This window comes from Salminus brasiliensis, chromosome 1, assembly GCF_030463535.1.
Source record: "Salminus brasiliensis chromosome 1, fSalBra1.hap2, whole genome shotgun sequence".
Taxonomy (NCBI): Eukaryota; Metazoa; Chordata; class Actinopteri; order Characiformes; family Bryconidae; genus Salminus; species Salminus brasiliensis.
In genome coordinates, this window is record NC_132878.1 from 13,612,004 (window position 1) to 13,637,424 (window position 25,421).

Consider the following 25,421-nt stretch of genomic DNA (forward strand, 5'->3'; position numbering starts at 1 on the left):
AAAGGAACTTAATAATAATAATAATAATAATAATAATAACAATAACTTCCTCCTAATATTACTTAGAAAATGTGAATTTTCATTCTGAAAATTAGAAATTGTGCCCTACTAAAACATTTTTTTTTAAGTTAGGGAATCATTTTCCACTTTTCAGGCAAACTCAATTTTAAGCCACTACACTTTTAAAAATGAAAAATAAAGATGCTACAAAGTGTTCTTGGAGCTTTGGGCTGGCTCCCTACTTAGTGAAGTGTACGTGTTCCTTCCTAGATAGGGCGCAGGAAGTGAGTGAACGAGTGAATGAGTGAACGAGTGAACCTTTTATAACGGGGCTTCAGTCCTCGTACCTGTACGTCATGACGTAAGCGCCAGTCCCCCGCAGTCCCATAGAGCAAAGAGGGAGGGAGAGAGAGAGAGAGAGAGGGGGAGCGCGAGAGCAGCACAAGCACGTTTAGCTAAGTTACTGGAGTCAGCTCTAATGACTGTGAGGGGCTGTTTGTTTTAGAGGGGGAGACTCTGGAAATGCATGACCGCTCGAGCAGTCAGGTATGTCGTTTACCTTCTGAAACAGCTCTGAGAACAGCTTACCTTCACTGCAGCATCACGTGTGCCACTTTCTCCATATTTGTTTATAGTGATGTCGTTGGGGGAAAATGTCCTGGGTTTTTGTTTTTTAGACATTTAGCTAATTAACTTTTTAGTTTTTGCAGATGATGTAAATTCAGGAGTTTCAAAGTACAACCTTTTTCTATGCTTTAATAGAAAATATAACTAATAAATTAATGCAATAAAAATAAATATGAAGTACAGAACTACGCCGTCAGTGCAATAGTATTATTTAGTAAAATACATTAATATCAAGTTTTAATTGCTTTTGAAAAGCAAAAAATGGTGAGTGTTAGTCGCACGCTCTCCAGTCGTGTGGTGGGTGCATCAGTGGGGCGCCTCAGAAACGCGTTTGGCTGTACCAGGAGCCACTCAGCCCACCAAAGCATAAGCCGTGTGAAAACCCACCAATGCAAGATTTAAGAGGACTTAGCTAACTCCAGGATTTACATTGTTTGGAGGAACAGTGGTCACAGCACAAAACACACCTTTTGTGTTCTTCAGCCCAGTGAGTTAGTTAGTAGTGCTAGCTGTTAGTTTACTCTGGCCTTCTTCAGTAAATCCTGAAGCTTGGGCACACAGACTGGCAAGATCTGAGACGATTCCTCAATTAAACAGGTAAAAATACCGTTTTAAAATTAAGATAAAAAAATAGAAATTCACCACCTGAGTGATCACTGGATTATACGGAGCATTAAGGTATAAAAAAATATTGATGGGCTTGAACCGTTCCTCCAGGTTCACAAGCCGTTCTCTCAGTCCTGAGGGGGCGCTTTAGTTAAGCTGAGGAAACAGATGGTTAAACTAAGGGAAAATTAAATTAAATTAAAGGAACGTTGTCTCTAAATAATAACTATAAACTGTAGTTTTTTACTTTACTTTAGTACTTAGCTCAGTAGAATGACCATAAGCGTTTTAGTTCATAATAATATTAATAATAATAACAACAATAACTGCCTAATATTACATGGAAAGTCTTTTGAATGTCCATTCTGACAATTTGTGCACTACTTTACTTATGAATTATGTTTACGTAGGATTTTAGATTTATGTGGAACCTCCTAAAAACTCATTAGCAATTAAGCAACTACACTTTTAAAAATAGAGCTGCTACAAAGTGTTCTTTGAGCAATCCAGTATATGTATATGTAAATAATCCTTTAAGAAATTAATATAAAGATTCAGTATCAATTTAAAGGTTCTGCACATTTTTTTCTTTTTTTAACAAAACTATTTTTTTATAGAACCAAAAGTTATTTTCTGTGGCGTCACTCAGAGACCCATCTTTAATTTCAACAGAATACATGGGACTGACATTGTGTGATGATGCTGCATTTCTTTGAGTCATATCGTATTTTTATGTATTTGTTTTTTGAATGTCATTTCCAGTGAGGTTCTTGAGTCTTTAAAGGCATGATTCAAATAATCATCAAAATAATCTCAGTATTTGATAACATTAGCCACAATAAGGTTGTCACTTTTGGTTGTGATGTCTCCACAGCATAGCTGTCATTTGACAAATTGTGAAAGTCGCAGAAAAAGTCTATGTACAGTCCGATAGATAAGTGACGTAATGTCCATCTTTTGTAATTCTTCCTCTTGATGCCATTGAGAAGCAGAAGTAAGATGCTTGTTGACGAGCTAATGTATTATATTCATAGTAATCATACGCTTAAATTTTTAGATTTGCAATCTACCTTCGGGCATTTCAAGTGTGTGTGTGTGTGTGTGTGTGTGTGTGTGTGTGTGTGTGTGTGTGTGTGTGTGTGTGTGTGTGTGTCTTTTGCCCAGCCATTCAGCTGACACAAAGCTTTTCCCAAAGAGGGTCTCCGGTTTCGGATCTTTTTTCTGCAGTGACAGTGTACCGCTCTCCTTGCGCCCGTTCTGTGCCTCCTTTCCATCAAACACTTGTGTACAAAATTTAGTGCATTAACTAACAGGCATTTCCTTTTGCTTTGAACTGCATGCAGTTATATCATAATCATCATCTTCTACTCCCTCTGCCTCTCCCACCCCCTCCCTCTGTTTAAAATGCAGGTCCATGCTGAATGAGCAAATGTGGGTCAGAGCTACATAAAAGGTTAGGCCATCCCTTGTGTGTGAACAGATGATGCAATGTGTTTCCTTAGGGGTGTGTAAGTTTGTGTTTGACATTTATTTAACCTCTATCAGATACTGAACATACTGAACACTCCAATTCACACAATTTAGCTTCTACCCCAAATGTAATTGGGTGTGGGGTCTGAGGTTTGTACTGGGGATGTGAGGCTACTATAGCTAACCAGTAGCTAATAAAATAATGTAGCATCCCACACTTTAAACTGAGTTGTTAAGTAGTGAGAGTCACTCAGTCTTGTTTGCGTGGGTTCTGACACTGTATAAAGTGTTATCTTTGACGGTAGTAGACTAAGCCAGGGCTACTGAAACCTTGCAGCCAGGAACCGCTTTATATGTGAAAATTAAATCTATGGATGGCCAGATTTATTTCCTGAATATAAATGTTCAAATGTGTTTTTGTGTGTTTTTTGAGGGGCGGGCGGGGGGGTGGGGCAATGGAATTGCTAGTGGAATAGGACTCTCTGGAGCGGAGAGTTGAACCTGTTGACACCATGCCGAATGCCAAGCCTGGGCTAGAAGGGTATAAAGCCCCCAAGCAATGAGCTGTGGAGCAGTGAATCTGTTCACTGGAGTCATGGTTTGGGATGATTAGGCGGGGTGATCATCATACATGAGCTCACTAACACTCTTGTCCCTGAATGCAGTCCTCACAGCAATGCTCCAAATCTAGTAGAAAGCTTTCCCTGGACAGAAGAGACAGTCACGCCAACAAAAGCAGGATGAACTTACTTTCACTTGCAAAATCAACAACACATGGAATTTGAACAGAGTTTGCACTCCACTATTTGATGGGAACACAAACTCTTCTCCAGTGTTGTGACTTTTGGTTTGAAGCAGTCAACTAATAATTTTTACTATTTGTTTCTTCTGAACATTGTACTCTTTATAGTTGGCTCTTATTTTGCTGGTATAATGAAGGTGATTTCCTACCAGTTGTATCTTTGCTTGCTTCATGGACTCATTTGGTAGAACCTTGAGACAGATTACATTTGGTCTACTGTAAATGTTCTCTCTCAAACCAAACCTGATGTAGTTGTACTTGAATTGTAGTTGACTTAAGGATTCAGAAACATGGTGGCTTTAATCTATATTTCAATATTAACTTTGTGCTTTGCAGACTGACCATCTGGTTATGCATTACAAACCCATGGGAGACCCTAGACCCCACTTTGAGAAATATGGAACTAAAATTGATCTAAACAGTTTATTTATCTAATTTATCTAAAACAGTTGTTGCATAGCAAAACAATAACATGCCTTGAAGCCTGATTTTTGTGTGTATTCTAGTCCATACTGTCTATTGATTCATTACTTGAGATTAAGATACAAGACAAATGTTAGATACCCAACAGTTCTTCGAGTGATTCCATAGAAGAACAATTTATTGGTTCCATTAAGACCCATTTTGGTAAAAGAGAAGTGAGTATGAGGAACTCCCTGGCCTCTTCATTAGGGACCTTGTGCTTCCACTCACTTAAAAAGTGTATGTGTAGTCCCTGTAGAGAAGTACTGCCAATCGGATAGTACACAAACCTATTGGCACCATACCTAATGCTAGGCATGGGCTAGATGTGTATAAAGCCTCCCAGCATTGAGCTGTGGAGCAGTGGAACCGTGTTCTCTGAAATGATGATGATCCATCCAGTAGAGGTGGGGATAAGCCGATCATTCAACATTCTGACTTCACTAATGCTCTTGTTGCTGAATGCAATCAAACCCTCCCAGCAATGGGGTTTGAAAATTCTTCCTGAAACTGAGCGTTTCTCTGTTTGAGCTGCAGTTGGAAATGTGAGCTAAAGTACAATTTTATCAGAATTTTATCATGATTACACTCCTTCATCTAAGCTAAAGTTTCAGGTGTCATTCTTCACTGAGCCAGTAGGAGGCAGCATTGCATCAAATTGTTTGATTTTTTTTATGACACTTCATGGTCATGCTGTTTTTTTTTTTCTCTTGTTTTCTTTGTGTTTATACAGCATGGAATAAAGGCATAAGTTGCTTGGTTCAGGAACCCCGCCATGGCCCAGGAAACCTACATTTACATGAATGGAGCAGGTTGGCAAATGTTTTTAAACATAAAGATGTTCTAAACATAAAGTGGTCACAACTCCCAATGGCAAATGTCAGCTAGAGGGCTATAAAGCCCCCAGTATTTGGCTTTTAAGCAGAGTAAATGCACTCTCTGGAAGGATGGAGATCAATAGGATACCTTTAGGATGAGAGCAGGTGATCCAGCAGTAATAATCCAACATCAGTACCTGACCTTAGTAATGCTCTTGTGCCTGCTGATGACAGTCAGATCACCACAACAATGCCTCAACATTTAGTATAGCATCTTTTTGAGAAGAGGGGGCTGTTACTGTAGCAAAGTTGGGGGGCTTTTCCTTATTAAGGAATTGATTATTTGATTGTTTGGATTGCATAGGCATCTACAAACATTTGAGCCTGGTTTGTTATAAAATATATATTTATATATATATATTGCTATATTAGACAGTAGGAAACACAGCAAAGTCCTTTAAAAGTGACTAATAAAATACACTCTGTTCTCCACGTTGGATTTGGACTAAATGGTTAAAGGTTAAATGTGGAACTGTCTACATGTATAATAACTGTACCAAATGTCAAGGACAGTCCTTTTTGTACACAGTTTCCCCCATATTTTTGGGAGACCAAGAGCCCATTAACACCTGGTCACTTCATGCTTCTATTATCTGGATTGTATCCTGATATGGTTTTAGCCACATGCATTTCACAATTGGACTGAATGAAAATGACTCATTATTTATTTATAATTGTTGGTGTTATGTTTTGAAGTTCTTCAGAGGTTTAATTCAGAAAGAAATGAGCGAGCAAACGGAGACAGAGAGAGAGTGCGTGTGCAAGAGAGAGTGAGTGTGTGCTTTGGAGGAGGAGAAAAGTGGAGAAGGAGGGAGAAGTCTGAGTACAAGAGTAAAAGCATAGAAAGAAAACAGTCAGAAGAGCGAGATTGGCAACTGGACTAAGTTATAAACTATGACGTTTTTGGCTGTGGACTGCACTAATTGACCGGTGAGCATATGCTTTTTTTATTTAGTTGAGATAACTAATTAAGTGCTTTATTACTGAGTGTAATGTGTTTAAATCAAGTGATGTTGGGTGTTTAATGTTGAGCCGTTAAATTCTCTCTCTATTGCTTCTGTTTCGTCCTGTGTACTTGATCTTGATGTTTTTTTTTAGAAATTTATGCTGTTTTTAGGAATATCTGATGTAAGTTTAGTTCTTGTCTCCAGAATCACTTTGTTGTCCAATTTCATTAACTGGATCAGAATTTACATTTCAAAGCTTGAACTGAAGCAATACTGTGATGAGCAGTTAGAAGTTGTTGCGAAATTGTGATCCGTGTGAATGTAACTAATCTGGGAAAAAAGTAATTACGCTCTCTCCTTCCTTCTCATACAGACTCACTTGAGACCAGTGCCAACACCTACCACAGTTCTGCCTTCTGCCTTAGTACTCCATATGGCTACCAGCTTGATCTAGACTTTATTAAGTACGTGGGGGACATCGAACAGCGTGACACCATTCGGCGGCTGAGTTTTAACAGACGGCCCAGGGCCAATCCAGCCTCTGAAACGCAGAGTAGGGTTGACCCGTCCCACTGGGCCTCCTCTGAATCGCTGTCATCTGTGAGCAGTGATGAAGCACGAAATCCCTCCGTCGCCACATCTTCATCCTCCTTCTCTTCGGTCAACAGAAGAAGACCCCCGCTTCCGCCCTCCCATTCTGTACCTAAATCCACCTCTGGTAGTCTTGAATGTACTCATGCCCCACCTGCTTCTCATAGGCAATCAGATGGGAAACCTTCCCCATCTGCATGTCAGCCCACTGCTTCTAAACTGAATCCACTAGTGGAGAGAACCTTGGTAGAGACTCTCAGGCGTTTGGAGCAAGAGAAGGTATCATCCCAGAAAATTCCCCAAGAACTTTGCCCAAGGCGTAGGCTTGCCAGCTTTGGTGGCCTAAGCTCAAGTGGTACACTGTCCCCTTACACCAGCTGGAATGCCCTAAACCAGACTCAGACCAAGGCAGTGTCCAAACGATCAGTTCCTGACCAGGTCAATCAAGGTGCTTCCGCAATGAGTAGCTCAATGAGAATTAGTCCATCGAGCTCTGGCAGAGCCACTCCAGTGACGAGTGTTAGTCCGCTGCATCTGCAGCTAGTCAGGGACCAGATGGTGGTGGCACTGGAACGGCTGAAGGAGCTGGAAGAACAAGTAAAGACTATACCTGTACTTCAAGTAAAGATCTCCGCCTTGCAAGAAGAAAGAAGACAGTTGATGGCTTTAGTGAAGCAACAGGGGAGTAAAATTTTAGGTTCTAACCTAGATTCGGATTTGCAAGGGCTTTTGAGGAAACGGGCACATAGCACAGGCAGTGCTGTACAGTTTCAGCAGCATTGTGTTAAGGCGCAGAAAAATGAAGACAACAATAGGGAGTCCCCTGAGGAGGTGAAAGGCTGGGAACATGGTGACTTGTCTGGGCTGGAGGACTTCAAACAACTCGGTGCTGAAATGCAGCTGCTTGAGAAGAAAATCCAAGATGCTCGACTTGCAGCTCAGCAGACCGCAAACCCAAGAGCTTTAGGTCGAAATCCAGTGACTGTTAGTGATGATAAGAACTTAAGGAAAGATTGCAAGTGTTCAACACGTTCCTGTAGGGATGTTGCAGTAGAAACCAGACTTGAGACAATGTCAACAGCAGCTGGTGTTACTGAAACTATGTTGGGTATTGTGTCTGATACAGAGTTGGAACTTGAGCTGCAACAGCAAACTATCCAGGTTTTGAATGACCGGGTCCAAACATTGGAGGCGGAGCTTAAAGAAGCTTTGCTTAAGGCTGAAATGTGCAGACTGAAAGATGAACTGCGGGAAGCTGGGTCTCGCAATCGTGCCGACAAGAGTTCTAGTGCCCAACCAGAGATGCAGAGTAGTGCAGCCCAGACTACAACACAGACACAGACTGTTGGGGTTGGAAACCACACCCAGCTTGTAGATGCTGCTGTTGGTGGAGGGGCCCTCCAAGCTCTTTGTGCCGTGGGAGTGACCTGCAAGCCTGAAACGAGGGGTATGGCCTCTGGTCCGGATGTACCTATAGACATGTGGGAGGTACGGAGGAGAGTAGAAAGAAGAGATCAATGTGTAGGAAAAGACAACGTGCCAACTTCCAGTCAAGGTGTCGGAACAGCAGTGATTGTTCGTGATATTGGCGTGGTAACTTTGGAGTTGATGGAGACTCTGGGCAAAAGGAAAGTGCCTAGTCGAACAGTGGGCTGTGGGGATTGCTCCATAGACGTGAATGTCAATGTGGTCAAACCACTTGTTTCCAAGGGTATGGTCACTGACCCAGTCAAAGGGATTGACCTTGGTGTCATGGTAAACCCACAAACCATGTCCCAGCGTACCAATACCACAGTCCATACTGTTTCTCGCTGTACTAGCACTTCACAGGCCTATGTTTCCGAATCCAGTACCAACACAACAAACATGCTTACTAGAGAAAGACATACCAACACTGCTTCTGTAATCACTCGAACACTTGCAGTCGGTGATGGTAAGGTCAGTGACCAAAGGCCAGCTCTCAAAGTGCGCTCTATTGCTGTGGGAACTACTGGATTTTTGAAAGAATGTTCAGTTGCCCCAGGTGTCCCCAAAGTGACGACTCGTGACACTGGTGTTGGATTGGCTAATGTTAACGAGAACTACCTTGTGGGCTTACGGACACGAAACATAGCTTGTGGTCCATCCCGCTTACCAGATCCTATCAAGACTCGCAGCATAGGCGTTGAAGTCGGTGATGGGAGAATCAGAGACGTGAATGGGCACATGCAGGTTCTTGCACACCCACTGCAGCCACATTTATGTGCAGAGTCTGAACCTGGACTGGATCATTACATAGACAGAATGCAGAAGCTGCTGAAAGAGCAGCAAAGTCTGCTAACTGATGACCATTTTGAACCTAGAGGGGAGGCCACTCTTCAGATCCAGGACCACATAGATGCACAACATGGAGGTATTGTTGTAGATGTGTGTGATATTTTAGTTGAGTTAAGTTGGCTGTACAGTACAATACAATGCTATTAAAATGAAAGATGTTTGTCATGGTTCTTTCTCATTGTCTTTTCTTTCCATTTCAGTACTTGGACAAGGCTCTCCTTTAAAAACTAACAGTCCTGAACATGAGAGTAGTAATCCAAAAAAATCATCTAATGGTAAGTATGTGTACCACACTTTTATATATTCAGCATAGCAAAATGTATATAATTTTTAATTAGAAGAAAGGAGTACTCTGTCCTCAATACTAAGAGCTTCTTAGAAACCTTCTTAAGCTGTAGGGTGACTTGAAGCGGTGGAATGCAGACAGGAGGTGGAAATAGCTCTCTCTGGTTTGCCTTTTGGCTGGATGAGCCCTACACTTAGAATATTTTGGCTGGTGTTGGGGTTTGGAGCACTTCCATAACCCATAGTCCTGTGGTCTGTGGCACACTCATAATGTAAATACTGTTCTTTTTGAATGTGGTTGCTGTGTGCATGGTGAGGGGAAGGCAAGGAATTCTACAGCTTCAAAAACCTGTATTTGGAAAAAAGTTATCCTTCGACAGGTGTTTCTGTTGTCACTGAAGTGGAGCTTTGGCACACCAAACTCAGTGAGGTCTCCAGTAATGATTATCATATACTATAACTGATATACTTGTTTTAATGTTTAAAAAGATATTTGGAGATTTGTGTTGGACCTAAATAATATAAAGTTAATTATAGTCTGAAAGAACAGTTTTTTTGTCCGGTTTTCTGTCATTTCTAGATCCTTTAAGTGATGATGGCTCCCCCAAATCAATCATGATGAGAAGGGACATCAGCCAGACAGCAGAGGGCAGAAAGACCCTTAAATGTCTGTCTTCTGGGTAAGCATGTAGTGGGATTCATTTTGGATTTTTTATCTGTAAACTGGAGCTCTTCCCCTCTCATGCATAATTCTTCATTTGGTTTGACGTGTTGGCGATCCTTCTTTCTAATATTATTGCCTTGACCTATTAAGACTTCATTGACCCTGATTAATGTCAACCACTTTTAATCTACTTGGCCCTATCTTCAGCCCACAGTAATTGTGCAAAAGTTCAGTCACCCCTGGTCAACTTGGACGTGTTTTTGATTTTCTAAGTAGAAAGAAGTTCACATCCTTTACAGAGACTGCACTTCTGCACATTCCACAGTATTCTTAATGTTTAGTGGCTTAACACACTGCAGAAACGATGTAAATGTGGGGTGTGAAAAAGTTTCAGAAAATTGAAATATTGACTTATTTACACTTCGAACATCATCAAAATCTGTCGTTTGACAGGGGTGGCCATATGTTTATGTAAGACTGTACATACAACAAAGCCTGGGATTCCCCTGTTTTCAATAATAATAATAATAATAATAATAGTAATAATAATAATAATTGCAGAATCCCACTATTATTGATGAAAAGACCGGTCATGTAAATAAATACATGAATTGATGAAGGAATTCTGCACATGCACTTTTTTTCAGAGATCTTTAATCTTCAATTAGTCCAATCATTATTCTTCCACAATGTCTAATTGTTATACAATTCCCATTGATTAACTCTCCTGTTCTTTAAAGACCAAATAACACTAATTGCATTAAATGTGAAAAAGGCTCTTCAGTGCTGTGTTGGTTTATGCCTTTATGTCTTTGCTCTAGGTTTGAGCGAGTGTCCATTAGTGAAGACTCCTTTTCTGAGGGGGCTGATTCAGAGGATGAAGAGAATCGGAAGAGGAAGAGGGGGGAGCAGCTGGAGGACAGTCCCAGGGCCAGCACAAAGTCCTCTAAGACGGAAAGAAGAGAGAAGTTAGTATAACAAAAAACATTGCTACTCCCCATTGTAGGACTGCACAATATATTATTTGCTAATCATTATTGCAGTATGCAACTGAGCTCTCTAAGCAATTAGAGACGTGTTAACTGTGTGCTCTCAGCATCCTTACCAACTACTAGACAAGTGTTTCTGTGGGTTATTGGGTTAAAGTATTCATAAAACCCTAAAAATAATATTTTTGGCATTAAAATAATGGTTATATTGAATTCTCTCTCTTTTATTTTGTTTTTATTTTATTTCATTTTTTTACAGTGTGAAACCGGTGGACACACCCATTCATGTGCATTTTTTTTAATCATGTTCTAATATCTTACCCATTCACACAGAAAGGCTCAGTACTCACTAAGGGTACTCTTATCAGTGAATACAGGGACTTATGTACAAACTGGTGGGGCTAGTCTTTGTAATAGAAGTTTATAATATGGTTGGTGTGGTGCAACAGATAACACCACTACCTGCCAGTGAGCTACCACACCACGTGGGAGACTGGGGTTCCTGGTCTGGGTGACTGTGCTGCGCTACACCAATAGGAGTCCTTGGACAAGACTCCTAACACTACATTGGCCCACCTCTGTAATACGAGTAACCTTGTAAGTCGCTCTGGATAAGCGCGTCTGCTAAATGTCGTAAATGTAAATAATAATACTTTTGGCCTGCCAGGAGGCCATAGACTTTTTAAGGGGGTAATATGTTCTGTTGACAATGATCCGTAGTTTATCTTCCTCAAATGTAGTATTTGGGAAGCTTTGCATGGCTGTGCTTGGTTTGTAGTTGTCCAGGTGGGTCCAATGTATTATTATTATTATTTTTATAACTGATTCCTTATCTTGAAAATAATTGCTATATTATCTGCTTACTAATATAACTGATAGTTACAGCATAATATACTTTCTTTGATCCATACCATAGAAGCACCACTATTGGTTCTGTAAAGAACCATGCTTGTAAAAGAGAGAAGTGTAAGTGTGAAGAACCTTTAAAATGGTAACCACTCTGTCAAGTGAACTTGCACATGTCTATTACAAACCTGGCTCTTTTCTGAACAAAAAATGGTTCTTCTGTATAGCATCACTCAAAGAACCTTTTGAAATGCCTTTATTTTTAATAGTGTAGGTTATGTGCAGCAGTTTAATAGCAATGGTTATTTGTTTTGTATTTTGTCAATATTTTGCAGTATCGGTAAGCTATTTTGACGCTGTGGATACTGCAGTATTACAGCCGCATAGGTGTTTCTCATTTTGTTCAAAACTTTGTCTTGTGTTGTTTAGGTATAAGATGAGTGAAAAAATGCTTTCTTGCTGCCACAGTCTGAAAGCTCACCTAAATGGCAGCAAGGCTTTATCCAACAGAGAGCTGGTGAGTCCATCCAACCTGAGGGGAAAAAATAAATTATATTTTATTGCTCCTTAAAAGCATTTTGGTTGTTTTTGCCATGCCTGACATACCATCTAAGACCGGGGAAATGGCTCATTAAATAATACTTGTATTGCAGTCTGTGGAATGTGAACTCCTTGCATTTTCAACCATTGGAAGGAAAGATTTGGACAGCCTGTCTGAGATGCTGTTTGTCTGTATGATCTTGATCTCCATGGGTGCAGAGCAGCACTTAGTCCAGCTTTTAATTGCTGTTTTTAATACCCAACTTACCATGTGCAATTTCTCATCAGCCGCATCGCCATTGTCTAGCAATTACTTTCTCATTTGACATTTTGGTTATTCTGCATGTGCTCTCAATCATCTTGGCTCACAGTAAGCACTTTAATAAGCAAAATAACCAGATTACTGGGAAGGCTTTTCAGTGCAGTGGACCTACTGATCAAAATTATGACTCTTCGTGCTGTTGTGTAATTTTGTTTTATTGCACATTTGAAAAATCTGAAAATGTCAGAGGCCTTATCCCCGTTACTTTACAAAAAGTGTGGTTTAGGAGCCCTGTACCTTTTTCACAAGTGTGTGTGTGGAGTTGATCCTTTTGTTAGATTTTTGTGGCAAGTGTAGCTTGTTGTAGAGCGGCAGTTTGCATGTTTTTATAACCAACACAATCTCAACATCTGGCTTTGCCTGGTGGGTAAGGGACTAGTTTTAATGTTTGCCACTATCTATCCAGATACAGTATAGTTTTCTGATTTTATAAGATAGATAGATATATATATATATATATATATATATATATATATATATATATATATATATATATATATATATATATATATATATATATATATATAAATATTAATTACACACACACACACACACACTAACTTTTTCCTCACAGGTATTTCATCTGTCTGTGTTTGTTATTCTCTCCATCTCCCAGTTGCAGATCAATTGCCCCTGTGACTATAATGTACTGTTATCTACTTGCTGGCTCTTCACTAGTCAACAGAATTATTTACCAAGCTGGAATAAAGGCATTGTTTAGACAGCATTTATTGTCACAGATGCCGATCATAAATTTTGGGAGAGTGAGCTAGAGGTGTGGAAAAGGAAATCGGTTAGAGAGAACAGAGCAAATTGATGGATGGGTGTGTTTGTGGTGAACGATTCTAGACAACTAAGAAGGGTAGCCACACTTTGCAAGCTGGTGAAACAGTTATTACACATTGAGTTCTACATTTACTTGCTGTCAGCTTTATCCTACAATTACCAACTGGCAAGCACTGTTTTAGCTCGGGCTGTTCCGCGCTCTGGAATTTTGTGGAGCTGCAAATTGTAGTGCATCTTTTTCTGCCTTCAGGGCAAAAGGTCTACAGGCCAGTGTACCACAACACAGTTTTTTTTTTTTGTTATTTAAAGTGTGTCTCTGTGTCCTGTGGTGTAATTAAGTGTGTCTTTTTTAAAGCGCTCCTGCCTGAACATGATACAACAAGAATGGTTCCGCGTGTCCAGTCAGAAGAAGGCGTGTCCGGATACAGTCGAGGACTTCCTGTGCGTGTGCCGCTGCGTGTCCCCAGCTGTGCTCACTCACGTGGCCAACATGGCCGACCAGAACGGCAACACAGCGCTCCACTACAGCGTGTCCCATTCTAACTTTAAGGTGGTGCAGAAGCTGCTGGATGCAGGTACGCTCGGCTGGTTTCCTGGGAGGTGGGGAGGGATTTAAACCCCTTAAATGGCCAATGGCCTGCCAGTAAATAGTCCTTTATTACACACTTCTCTTACCAAAGAATAGCCCCACCAGGTCCTTGTAGTTACTGTGTATGTAAACACCATGTTGCATTAAAATAAATGCCCAAACAAACTTTAATGAAGTGAATTTTTTTTAAGTTGTGTTTGGTAGATTATTTCTTTGTTGGAACAATGCTTCTTGGCAATACATTTTATACCATTGGTAAGCCTGTTAACTTCCCTTTTAAATGGTGCCACATTTGTAAAGCACATGCATTTGTGGGATGATTAGCAGAGCTGAGTATGTGAGTATGTTACGCTCATGAAACATTTTGCTAAATCGTCTCTGCCATTGCAAAACAGCTTATTTTGCTGTTGCTATTGACACTTGTTCTGAGCTTCTGGTACCCCCAGGTGCTGCCAGTCAGGTACCCGTAAGCATGGGTCCTGCTACAGTGGTCAGTAGGTGTCTGCTCCAAGAAGCGGCATGCCACGTTTGACTCATCTGATCTGTGCGATAGGGCAACTTCAAGCTGGTGTTTCGTAAAACGAAGTTGCAACATTATTAAGAGTAAGCCCTAATTTCATATAATGGGGGATGTCCAAGACAGGCCGCGAAGTGGGCGTCCCACGAAGACTGTTTCCTCGTTCCTGACAGCACATAGGTACTGTAGGCTGTCTTCTACAGATTTGCAGTCAAGGTTTGCACAACAATATGGCCGAAGACTCTCTGTCCAGACAATCCGGAACCGACTGCATGCAGCCAATCTCCTGGAGGCCTGCCATGACTGCTCTTCAAGGTCAGGCCCATTTGCGCTGGTGTCAGTAAATGCACTGGAACCTGAACATGTAAAGGAACGTTATGTATATTGGCGATGAGTCCATATTCTGCATATGGCAGTTGGATTGTAGGGTCAAATTGTGGAGAAGACGCAGAGAAAGCTATGCTGATTGCTGCACGGAAATAGTAGCGTCTTTTGGTGGAGGCAGCGTGATTGTGTGGGGTGGCATCATCCTCGCTGGAAAAACTTTGTTCAGCATTGAGGCAATGTCAATGCAGAGAGATAGAGATGAAATTCTGCAAGCAGTGGCAATTCCATATGTCCACAGTCTGGGACTGAACTCTATACTTCAAGATGATAACGCTTGCCCCCACAGAGAGAGGTTTATCCAAGACTACTTCCAGAATATGGGAGTGGAGAGGATGGAACAGCCTGCCAGCAGTACTGACCTCAACCCCATTGAACACTTGAGGGATCAGATTGGGCGTGCTGTTTGTGCCAGAGTGACCAACACAACCACGTTGGTTGACTTGCAACAAAATGCTGGTTGAAGAATGGAATGCCATCCCACAACAGAGTGAGCAAGCTGGTGACCATGTATGGTGACTGTGTATGGTTCTTCCACACACTACTGAGGCTGCTGTTTGTTACATTAATAAATTGTTAACTTGCCAAGATGTCTTTGTTTCCTCAAACTTCAAACATCCAGTCCACCAAACACCAAACGAGTCAATGGCAGAATAAGCTACTTGACAATTTTGTCATGTGTGCAACCCACATAGTCATTTCACAAATGCATGTTCCTTGTAGCACCATTTAAAAGATAAATTAACAGGCTTTCCAACAGTAGAGAAGTATTGTTCCAACAAAGAAATAATCTTCCAAACACAAATGTCCTTACTTTTTGTGCTAAGTTTAGTTTAGTTGATATCTTAACTGTGGGATCCCTTTGGTCTAAAGGAAAATGCTAAAGCTCTAAGCTGAGAGTTGTGAGTCACAACAGTTGGAGCATTTCTATTGGTCCATTCATCCAGAAAAATTTACAGTGTACAGAGCAGCCACATGGTTCAAAGGACGGAGAAAACTTACAACGGCCATAAATGGAGATGCATGTTTTTTGATGAATCATAAATTAAAAAAGTGTTTTGAATATGTGAGCATGTGTGGCTACTTGTGTGTGCAGGTGTGTGTAACATAGATCAGCAGAACAAAGCTGGGTACACTCCCATCATGTTAGCTGCTTTGGCTGCTGTGGAAACCCAGGAAGACATGAGCGTGGTTGAGGGGCTCTTCACGAAGGGTGATGTCAATGCCAAGGCCATTCAGGTGAGTGTTTGTTATAATTATTATTATTTTTTATGCTTGATGGATATTCTTAAAATGTTCAGGAAAATGATACTTCAGTTTTAAAGAGACTCTTGAAATGGTAAATCTGTGGTCTCTGTTTTTAACTTTTTTTTTTAAATGTGCATTGTATCACTTGACCACAAGGTGGCACTGAATTGTTTCCTGCAGTACCTGCTGACTGCCTGATGTGTAGAGAGAGCCTCATGCATTCAGTTTTCATAACGTCAAGATTTGCTTAGGTCTTTTAATATTTTGTGTGTTAATGTGTTGATTTTACAGAGCTCTAATTATATACTACACAGCCTGGTACACTGGTGCTTTCTAGCCCTCTAGCAAAATAAACCCAGATCTCCCTAGAATTTATTAGCATTTCAAAGAAGAGAGTGCAGTCATGTGAGTTTGGGCCTAATGCACATGCTCATGCATAGCTTAACACGGTGTATTGCAACCTAAGGGTCTCTAATTTTCTCAAAATTCTCAAAACTAGGCATCTGGATGAATCAAGTCTCCTCCTGTGGCACAAAGTTCTCAAAGTGTCATTGTCTACCAACAATGGCAGTCCAATTGGTTTTATTAGCCTCTCAAACCAGGACCTTCCAAGTGCTCCATTCTCAAAAGATCAATAGAACCTACAGATGTGGTAGGACTCAATGAACACATACATATGGCCAATTAGGGTTTGTGAGGAAGCAATGCGGAGTAGGCCATTGCCCTTGGACTAGTTTCTTACTTCATATATATGGATAAATAGAGAGGACAAAATTTGATCTTCCGGGGGAATCATTTGAATCCCTTGGAGGATAAAAGTTAACCTGATTTCCAATAGGAGCATTTTTTTCCCCCTTATTTCCATCTTCTGCAGTTTAACTAACAAGAAAAACAAAGAGCCCACAACAGGGGCTCTGTGCCTGATCCGTACTTGGTAACACCCCCTTTGGCAAAAAATGTTCTCTGTGCCACTTGCTAAAGCCTAAAGTATGATCACTCCACCTACGAGCTTACCATTGCTCATTGTAACCACATCAGTCCACAGGACTTGTTTCAGACAATGCAGCAGCTTGTTTAGATGTTCCTTTAAAACGTCTGACACAGGATGCAGGAAAGATCATCTTTTGACACATAGAACAGTGCACCACCACCAGAGTCTGCTAAATCTTCCTGAAGGTCAAGTGTTGTGTTTTTTTTTTTTTGTTTGTTTGTTTGTTTTGTTTGTTTGTTTTTTTCTCCCTAGCAATCCTACTAGCAGTTCTCTTCAAAAGCTTTCTTTGTCAGCTTGGCCTCCACTATTATTCGTAACTGCCCTTTCTAAGATACATTACAAACTGTAGAAACCACTAACCTAAAATGCTTGCCGGTCTTCTGATCGCCTTCTGCATTGTGGGCATCGGTTATCATTTTTGGAGTGCTAGGCAGCTGCTTAGAGGAGCCCACAGCTGCAGTTCGTGGGGACAAGGTTTGAGGAGTCATGGTATTAATAAAACTTTGAAAATTGCATCACCTGGCCTTTCCTAACAAGGACTGTGGAAAAACCATAGCCCTAACAACCAGACTTTAATTAGCTTATCTGGGAGCCTTCTCTTGGGGAAAGGGCACCCAGACGTTTACATGCCACTGTTGATGTTGATCTGGATGTGTTTATATGTAATTGTCTACGACTGTTCTGTAGGCTGGTCAGACGGCTCTCATGCTGGCGGTCAGTCACGGTCGTATGGACATGGTCAAAGTCCTCTTGGCTTCAGGGTCAAAGGTTAACATCCAGGATGATGAGGGCTCCACTGCTCTCATGTGTGCCAGTGAACATGGCCATGCAGACATCGTCAAGCTCATGTTATCCCAGCCGGGCTGTGATGCAACGCTGAGTGACAATGTAAGTAGGGTGGCAGCTGATCAACACATTTATATAAAAAAGGGGGTTTCAAATAGTTGTTTGAGCAATGGCATAGAAGAACCATGGTTATAATAGAGATTTGTCAGTGTTGTTAACCTTTTTAATTTGTAAAGAACCTTAACATCAAGTGAAAGCTCTTTTAGACCTTTAGAGTCATTGTCAAATCCCACCTACTGCATCTTTTTCTAACTGCCACTAACGCCACATCAAGGGAGAACAAAAAAAGTAAGGCCATCTTACTACCCCAGAGAGAACCAGTTATTGTGTATTTGACTCCTGCCCTTGGATTGCACTGGCTTTGCAGGGTATTAAACTTGCAATGTCCTGATGATGGGGTCAACGCTATATGCTGATGATTGGGTTGCACCACCTGGCAGGAAGCTGTACTTTTGACTATTGATTAGTTTCCCTTGTAAACATGTCATTTTTCATGTCTGAGAGCTGCACTGTCTGGAAGCTGTGCTGTGTTTCCGAAAGAGCAATGCCACAGAGGGGTTTATTGCCCAACAGCATAACCAATAGCTTTAGGATTTGAACCTGCGTCCTGTTTGCTGGTTTACCTCTCCTACCATTAGCTACTGACTAACCCAAGGACAAAGCGCCAAGTTTAAAATGACTTGTAGTGCTTACTAAAAGTACAATGTACAAATAAATATATTTATCAGATCCATACGTATTTGCAGCCCACTAGATTTAAAATACAGCAATCAGCTTTTCAGATTCAAGGGGTTTAACAACAATATTGCGTTAACCATTTAGGAAATGGTCACTTCTTCCATTCCATTAGCAGCTGTACATTTAACCCTTTCTTTCCTTTTCCATACTAAAGTTAATATTGGTTTTATCTGTCCAGAATCTGTCCCAAAAACCAGGCAGACTTTGTATTAAAAATTAAAATAAAACAAACAAACAAACAACACAAATCTGACATTGACTGTTACCAACATCTTGAATTACCAATTCAATAAGGAAAGAATTTTGAGGTTCAGTTACCCTCTGTGATCTTCCAGGTTTTTGGTGGGTAAAATGTAATAAATTGTTGGTTAGGCCACTTCTAAGTTTTTTTTTTTTTTTTTTTTTTTTTGTTGTTGTTTGTTTTTTCTGTATACAATCACTTGCATTGAGACCTCTTTAAACTGCATGTTTTAATTTCCCATGAACAGCTGCCAAATGCGAATTGAGCACTTTTCAATTATATACCTTTTGCATCCTTCATTTATTTTGAAATGATGACAAAAGGTCACACCTACCCACAGAATGCTTATTGTTAGGTTTTTGTTGTTTGTTTGTTTTTTTGTTAAACCACTTAAACAAATCTTTTATAGGTGTTAAAATGGCCTGTTGATGGGAGGGTGGGGTTATACTTGAAGAGACCTCTCCAATGACAAAGGTCCCCTTTACCTTCAGGGGACAGGTGGACCCTGAATTCCTGTCATTATTTATTTGTTGTTTCTCCACTTATGTGTTCGTCTCTGTCTTTGTAGGATGAGAGCACTGCACTGTCCATAGCCCTGGAGGCAGGCCACAAAGACATTGCCATGCTGCTGTATGCCCATGTGAACTATGCTAAAAGCCAGTCTATGGTAAGACCGTTGATTTGATAAATATACAAAGCACTATATGACCTTCCTCCACAGGGACCAAATAAGTTACTGTTGTCATTAGATCTCTCTAAACTAAAGAGTGCTTGTAAATGTGCACCTGCAGGGAACTCCTCGAAGCAGAACCCCACCTGCTGCAGCTGCAAGAGGCCTTTTCGAGTGAACACTTCTACTAATAGTCCAACTCTGCCCAACTCTGCCCAACCCTGTCCACCCCTGGTCTTAGAAAGTTTTTAAAGCAGACTTGCCATAAATCTGGGAGACCGTGGCTGCATGTAAGGTTCCAAGAGCAAACCCCAGGGGGCCGTGTGTGCTTTAATTTGGGTTTGTTTTTGTTGTTTTGTTTTTTGTAAACCTGGAAATTTTAAACATTCTGTGTATGTAATATATGGTCGCGGTCACTCAGAAACTTCCATCTACATTATTATTATTTAATTTTTTTGCAGTGTTTGACTTTTTGTTCCTTTTGTTGCATGAAAATGATACATGTACTTTTATATTGACTTCTGTTGAAAGTTGCCATTTATTAAGGTTTTTACAGCTGCAATATTCTAGAACTAGTTGCATGAACAAGGCATCATTGTTTTCAACACTCACCCTGGGCCCGATTTTCCCAAAAGCTTTGTATTAAGATCATTTTAACTAGTAGAGAGAGTATTTAATATGATGCCAGCTTTACCACTCTGCACATATCTTTGTGCTTGGAGGCTTTTGGAAAAGCCAGCCCATTGTAGTATAGGGCACTTCATCTCCCCAAGGAGGAGAACACTAATCACTCGACTGAAGACGTGTTATGCAATGTATTAAGCAATGTTAAGTGTTAATTTGTTTCTGCTTAATCAGCTGACACCCAAAACATTTAATCTTGTAGTTGAATTTTCTTAATTTTCCTCAATATTTTTGAAATATTCAGGTGTTTCCTTTATTTGGGAACATTTGTGAAAGATGTTAAGATTATTGAGCTTCAAACTGTACTCCATCACTTTAAGAAATTCAAGATGCTTTTCTCAAGTAACAGTTTTACCTATGTTGTCTACAATACTCATCAGGACAAAACTGCAATTGTTGTATAGCATCATCTGACCGCTAAACCAATCATAACTGTGCTGAAAAACCTTTCCACTCTTAGCTACTTGGATAAACAAGCTAGTGGTCACGTGACTTTCCAGCTTTAATAGACATAAAGAAATGGCTATGCAGAACAAAAAAAAATTAACCTACAGTTACAAGTAAAGGTGCTGAAGGGTTCTTTGAGCGATGCCATAGAGAAACCACTTTTGGTTCAATAAAGAACTCTGCTTGTAATGGAGACATGAGCGTGAAGAACCTTTTAAAGGCTGTATGAACCTTTTTACTATATGTAAATGTTCTTTACCAATTTATACTGTAGTTTCTTCAGTCACATCTCCTTCACAATCCTGGTTCTTCACACTAATGCGCTATATGGACAAAAGTATTGGGAGCTGTTGGAGCTGTGAGGATTTGATTGCGTTTAGCAACAAGAGTGTTGTTGGATGGAGCACCATTGTTCCAGAGAACACAGTCCCATTACTCCACAGCTTAAAGCTGGGGGGCTTTATACCTCTCTAGCTCATGCCCTGGCATCAGGCATGGTGCCAATTATTTTGGTGTCCTATTCTTTTGGTAGTATTTCTCCACAGGAACTAGACAGGCTGTGGGGTGTGCATTTGCACATCTGAGTCAGCAAGTAGCTGAATGCATTCATCAGAAGGGGTGTCCACAAACATTTGGAATAGTGTATCTTTTACAACCATGTTTCTGCAAAAAAGTGATTTCTCTATGGTGTCTTTCAAAGAACCCGTAGTACCTTCATTTTTAGGAGTGTAATTTATGTCTGACACGTTTGTCTGAATTTGAATGTTTTGCATCAACTGGCCAACAGACTGTTCTTGAGGTAAAGGTATCTGCCTGGTCAGCTGTGACCTGGTCAGCCGGTTCAGACACCTGTAGGAATTATGTGACCTGAAATAATATGGTGGTGAGGGAGATCATCCCCTGCTGTGACTCACTCTGGGACTTTTAAGATTTAGATGCAATAATGACTAACTCTTGCAGGTGTCAAGACCCAAGCTATGCAATATGCAGTATCTTTGGAGGTTTCTCTGTCCCTCTTTGTGTTGACTAGGTAACTCTGTCATTAATATGCTACATTACTGTTTTAACGATGCATGTGCGAACATATTTTCTTGTAAATGAAGTGTACTTGTGATGCAGTAATCTATAAGAGTTGAATATAAGATATACCTATATTGCACTTTTCAAAGGAACGGCTTGACCAATCATGCAGATGTGGCTAACAGTGAATTGAAGCTGGTAGATCCAGATTAGCGTGATTTCATTTGTGCTACAGTTGGTGGCTGTTCATGTTCATGTACTGTTAACAACGTTAGCTCCTTTTGTTTTTATTTATCTTTTCTTTCCAATATTTTAAGATGTTCTCTAACAGCATGTTTTAATATGCATGTGATTAACAGTGTAAATGTCTCTCAGAACTAGTTCATTGTAACGTTGTATGACCTGATCATCAATAAAGATAATCAAACTTTGAAGCGTCCATCAGTACTCCTCAAAACCTACTGGCTCACAGTGCCACCATCTGGCCACCACTGAATAGAAACACACGGTTTGCTTAGTACTTACAGATGCTACTTACAGCAGCTGTAAGTAGCACGTATCCCAAAAATATTGGCTGGGGCACCATTGTTACAGAGAAGAGTTGAATGACTTTATTAGAAGTCCACAAACATTTGGACACATGGTGTACAATTACTGAACTTCAACACCTTTCGTCAATGGAAAGGGATGCCCAGAAGGCCACTGCTGATAAAGGCTGAGTTTCCCAAGATCATCTTAAGGGGGAGGGGGTGGGGGTGTCAACACACTGTCCCTGTACTGGTTACCTTATTAAACCCACCTCGCTGGAACATTATGTAGGTGGACAGTTTGACACTATAGGTCATCTTTTTCCAGGTGTAACGTGTGTCAGACTTCCTGTAGCCCTTCATCAGTAGTCTGTTTTTGACCAAGTCCTGGCAACACAGGCTGTGGCTGGTGACACTTTTACCAGTTTCAAACACTGTCCTGCCAGTAAAATGTGAGTGTCTGGTCAGCAGTCGTCCAATGGAAAGGGTAGAGGTTGGCTAATGAAACAGCAGATGAGCTACAGTCTATAACTGACACAAATGGGTGGGGCTTAACAGCTAAATAGGTGTATAGATGTGAATACACTGTTTTTATTCTGTATAGTACTGCATTCTCAAAGTGGAACACTTCGGTCTTCAACGCTATAGACCCTTTAGAGAAAGACGACTTCTCTTTTAAACTCTTTTAAGGCTTTTCTTTATTTGATTTTTAGAAGAATTTGATTGGCTTGCTCACCTTGCATTATCTATCACTCCTATGCCTACTACAGAACATACCATAAATAAGTTATATAACCTACTGTTACAGGGGGTGCCCTCTCAACTGTCAATTTTTGCAGCAAATGCGCAATCAACCATCCTAAAAACCCATCTATAATACACTACATGGACAAAATTTTGGAACATTTGCTCACTGATTTTTTTTCTTTTGCAATCAAGAATATTAAAATCATTGCTATGGGGATTTTATTGCATTCAGCAAAAAGAGCCTTAGTGAGTTGTTGGACGACCATCACCCCATCTCATCCCCAACTCATCCCAAATGTATTGGATGGAGGGCGTCAGGCATGGTGCCAATATGTTTATGTTAGGTTTATGTTATCTGCTCCAGAGAGTTCTATTCTGTCGTCAGTACTTCTCTATTGGAACTCGACAATCTGTGTGTGGGCATTTGCATGTGTCAAGTTAAAGTGCAACTTAAAGTAGCTGAATGAATTCATTAAAAGCTGTGTCCACAAACAATTGGACATATAGAATACATTTACCTCAATCTATAATTTGAGTAACATGGTTGTACCTTCAGTCAGTCAGTCTCACAATATTATTGAAAATAAAGAAATATAATTATAAGACATGCACTTTTCTTCATCCCGATCTTCTGGAAATTCCTCTGTGAACCATGTGAAATGTTTGATGGGGTAAATGTTAAATGGACACACCTTAAATCACAGTACATCTTTCAGAACCTATAATGACAAAAGCTGTTTCAAGCAAGACGTGTTGAATGGATTCCTCTGCTTTTGCTTCCTTGCACTCGGTTTTTCACTCCCTCTTCCCCAGATCAGGCCTCAGACAAAGCTGCTGTCACGTGGCCTGCTTTGCTTAGCAATCCATTTCCCAATATATAGCAGAGTCTGGTAGTGATGCGTTTCTCTCTATTGTTATCGTGCACAAAACGAATTAGAATTACAGTCATGTGAAAATGTCAGGACATATCATGTAAACCGTTGTCTTTTTTATATATTTAAACATATGGACATTTGACTTTCATTTCAACAACATTAAAAGATGGAGGTAATATAACTAAACCAATAAAACTGAAGAAATGTCAAGAAAAATTATTTGTAAAATATAAATTGACACCCGATCCTTCAGAGTTACTTTTAATAGGGGTAATAATGGGGACTTTGCTTACCCTTTGCTGAATTCACAGCCTCTACTCTTCTGCAAAGGCCTTACTCTAGATTTCAGAACATTCCTGTGAGAACTTGATGGCATTTAGGAGCATGAGAGCATTAGTAAGGTCAGGTTCTGATAAAGGGTGATTAATTACAGATCCAAAATGCCACTTAAATGTGTCCCAGAGGTATTAGCTGGAGCCCCAGGACTCTAGAGAAGTCAGTTCCACTGCTCTCAGACCTGGTGCTGCTGGGCTTTATTCCACTATATTTAATAGATGTAGTTGGGCATGGTGACTTCAGATGCGTGGCTGCTCTAGATCGTCCTGTTTTATTGGCAATGCTTCTCTATGGCGATTTAATAAGCTGTGCATGTGCAACTAAAGGCCTGTCTCAGTAAAGGAAGCATCGTAAAGTAGCTGAACTATCTGGATACGAGTTGTATTCTGTAATGTACAGGCAACACTGGCAGCTTATCCATCAGATCAGTAATAGAGATACTGTGCACATGTGTCTGCATCATGTGCAGCTTTGTATGTGTTAGTAGATGCGTGCATTTCCTTTCACATGCTTCATTGTGTAGCGTTTAATTGAGCGCTCATTCAGCTTGTACATTGTGTCTGCATTTCTGCTTGTTTGTCTTTGTGTCTGTGTGTGAATGTGTGTGTGTGTAGTGATGGAATGCTATAGTATTACAGCTCTGTGTGCTCTGCAGCCAGTAAAACGTGGTGTTGCCATGGTAACTGACCAAGATGTTTTACAGAAATGCCCTAGTCAATCAGACTGGAAAGTATGAATATGAATAATATCATTATGACAGCATGTCCCCAAATTATGCTACACACTCCCATGGCTTTTATGGACAAGCGAATTTTTATCGGCAGCTGGGGCTTCAAAGGGGAAAACATGTTACAGTTTCTTGGAATATGGCTGCATTAATATTTGATCGGTGAAACAGGGTTTTGTCCTTGGTGCTACAACTGTTGCCATGGCAAATATGCAATAAAAGTGTTCTCATTCTGAAAAGCCACCTCAGTGAAACTACAAAAAAACACTGCTTCATGAGAAACGATGGCGATGCTGAATATTATCCTTTTAAGCACAAATAATGATCAGATAACAGGAAATGGCTTTTTTAAAACCATATTTTATCAGTTTTTGATCAAAACTATCCATATTACCCATATAAAGAAACCTTTTATTTAATAGTCTCCACTCAGAATGCATTGTAGTCCCAGAGTTTATTTGACAAAGGCAGCCAACCTGAACCCAAACTTCCACGGGGTCCAATGGCCCCCAGCTCTTCTCTTTCTGGACAGGCTTGGCTTTGGTCTTAGGTTATCTGGCTAACCTAAGAAATCCTAGGCCTAATATCTGTCCAGGAAACCAACCCTGTGTGTCCTTAGATTCTTCTGAAATTAAGAGTAATCATAGTGGGTTTGCCCTCACTTTGCCATAGTGATTATCTCTCATGTTTTGCGAAGGCTGTA

At 40.4% G+C, this 25,421-nt stretch overlaps 1 protein-coding gene across 1 annotated transcript; it reads left to right on the forward strand.

Moving 5' to 3' along the window:
* The first annotated feature begins 425 nt into the window (after nucleotides 1-425).
* Nucleotides 426-21,940, forward strand: kank1b (KN motif and ankyrin repeat domains 1b). Its single transcript, XM_072672331.1, has 13 exons — nucleotides 426-546; nucleotides 2,644-2,686; nucleotides 4,701-4,779; nucleotides 6,166-8,775; nucleotides 8,900-8,974; nucleotides 9,565-9,664; nucleotides 10,470-10,616; nucleotides 11,913-12,000; nucleotides 13,487-13,706; nucleotides 15,718-15,860; nucleotides 17,548-17,748; nucleotides 19,254-19,352; nucleotides 19,477-21,940. Exons 3-13 carry the CDS (start codon nucleotides 4,743-4,745, stop codon nucleotides 19,531-19,533), a joined length of 3,777 nt encoding a protein of 1,258 aa, XP_072528432.1. The 5' UTR covers nucleotides 426-546; nucleotides 2,644-2,686; nucleotides 4,701-4,742; the 3' UTR covers nucleotides 19,534-21,940.
* Nucleotides 21,941-25,421: the final 3,481 nt, after the last annotated feature.

Excerpts from the sequence above, each read along its gene's own strand:
- kank1b (XM_072672331.1), top strand. The coding sequence starts at position 4,743 with ATGGCCCAGGAAACCTACATTTACATGAATGGAGCAG. Across the intron at positions 13,707-15,717 it reads GCAGAAGCTGCTGGATGCAG|GTGTGTGTAACATAGATCAG; the intron begins GTACGCTCGGCT and ends TTGTGTGTGCAG. Across the intron at positions 19,353-19,476 it reads ATGCTAAAAGCCAGTCTATG|GGAACTCCTCGAAGCAGAAC; the intron begins GTAAGACCGTTG and ends GTGCACCTGCAG.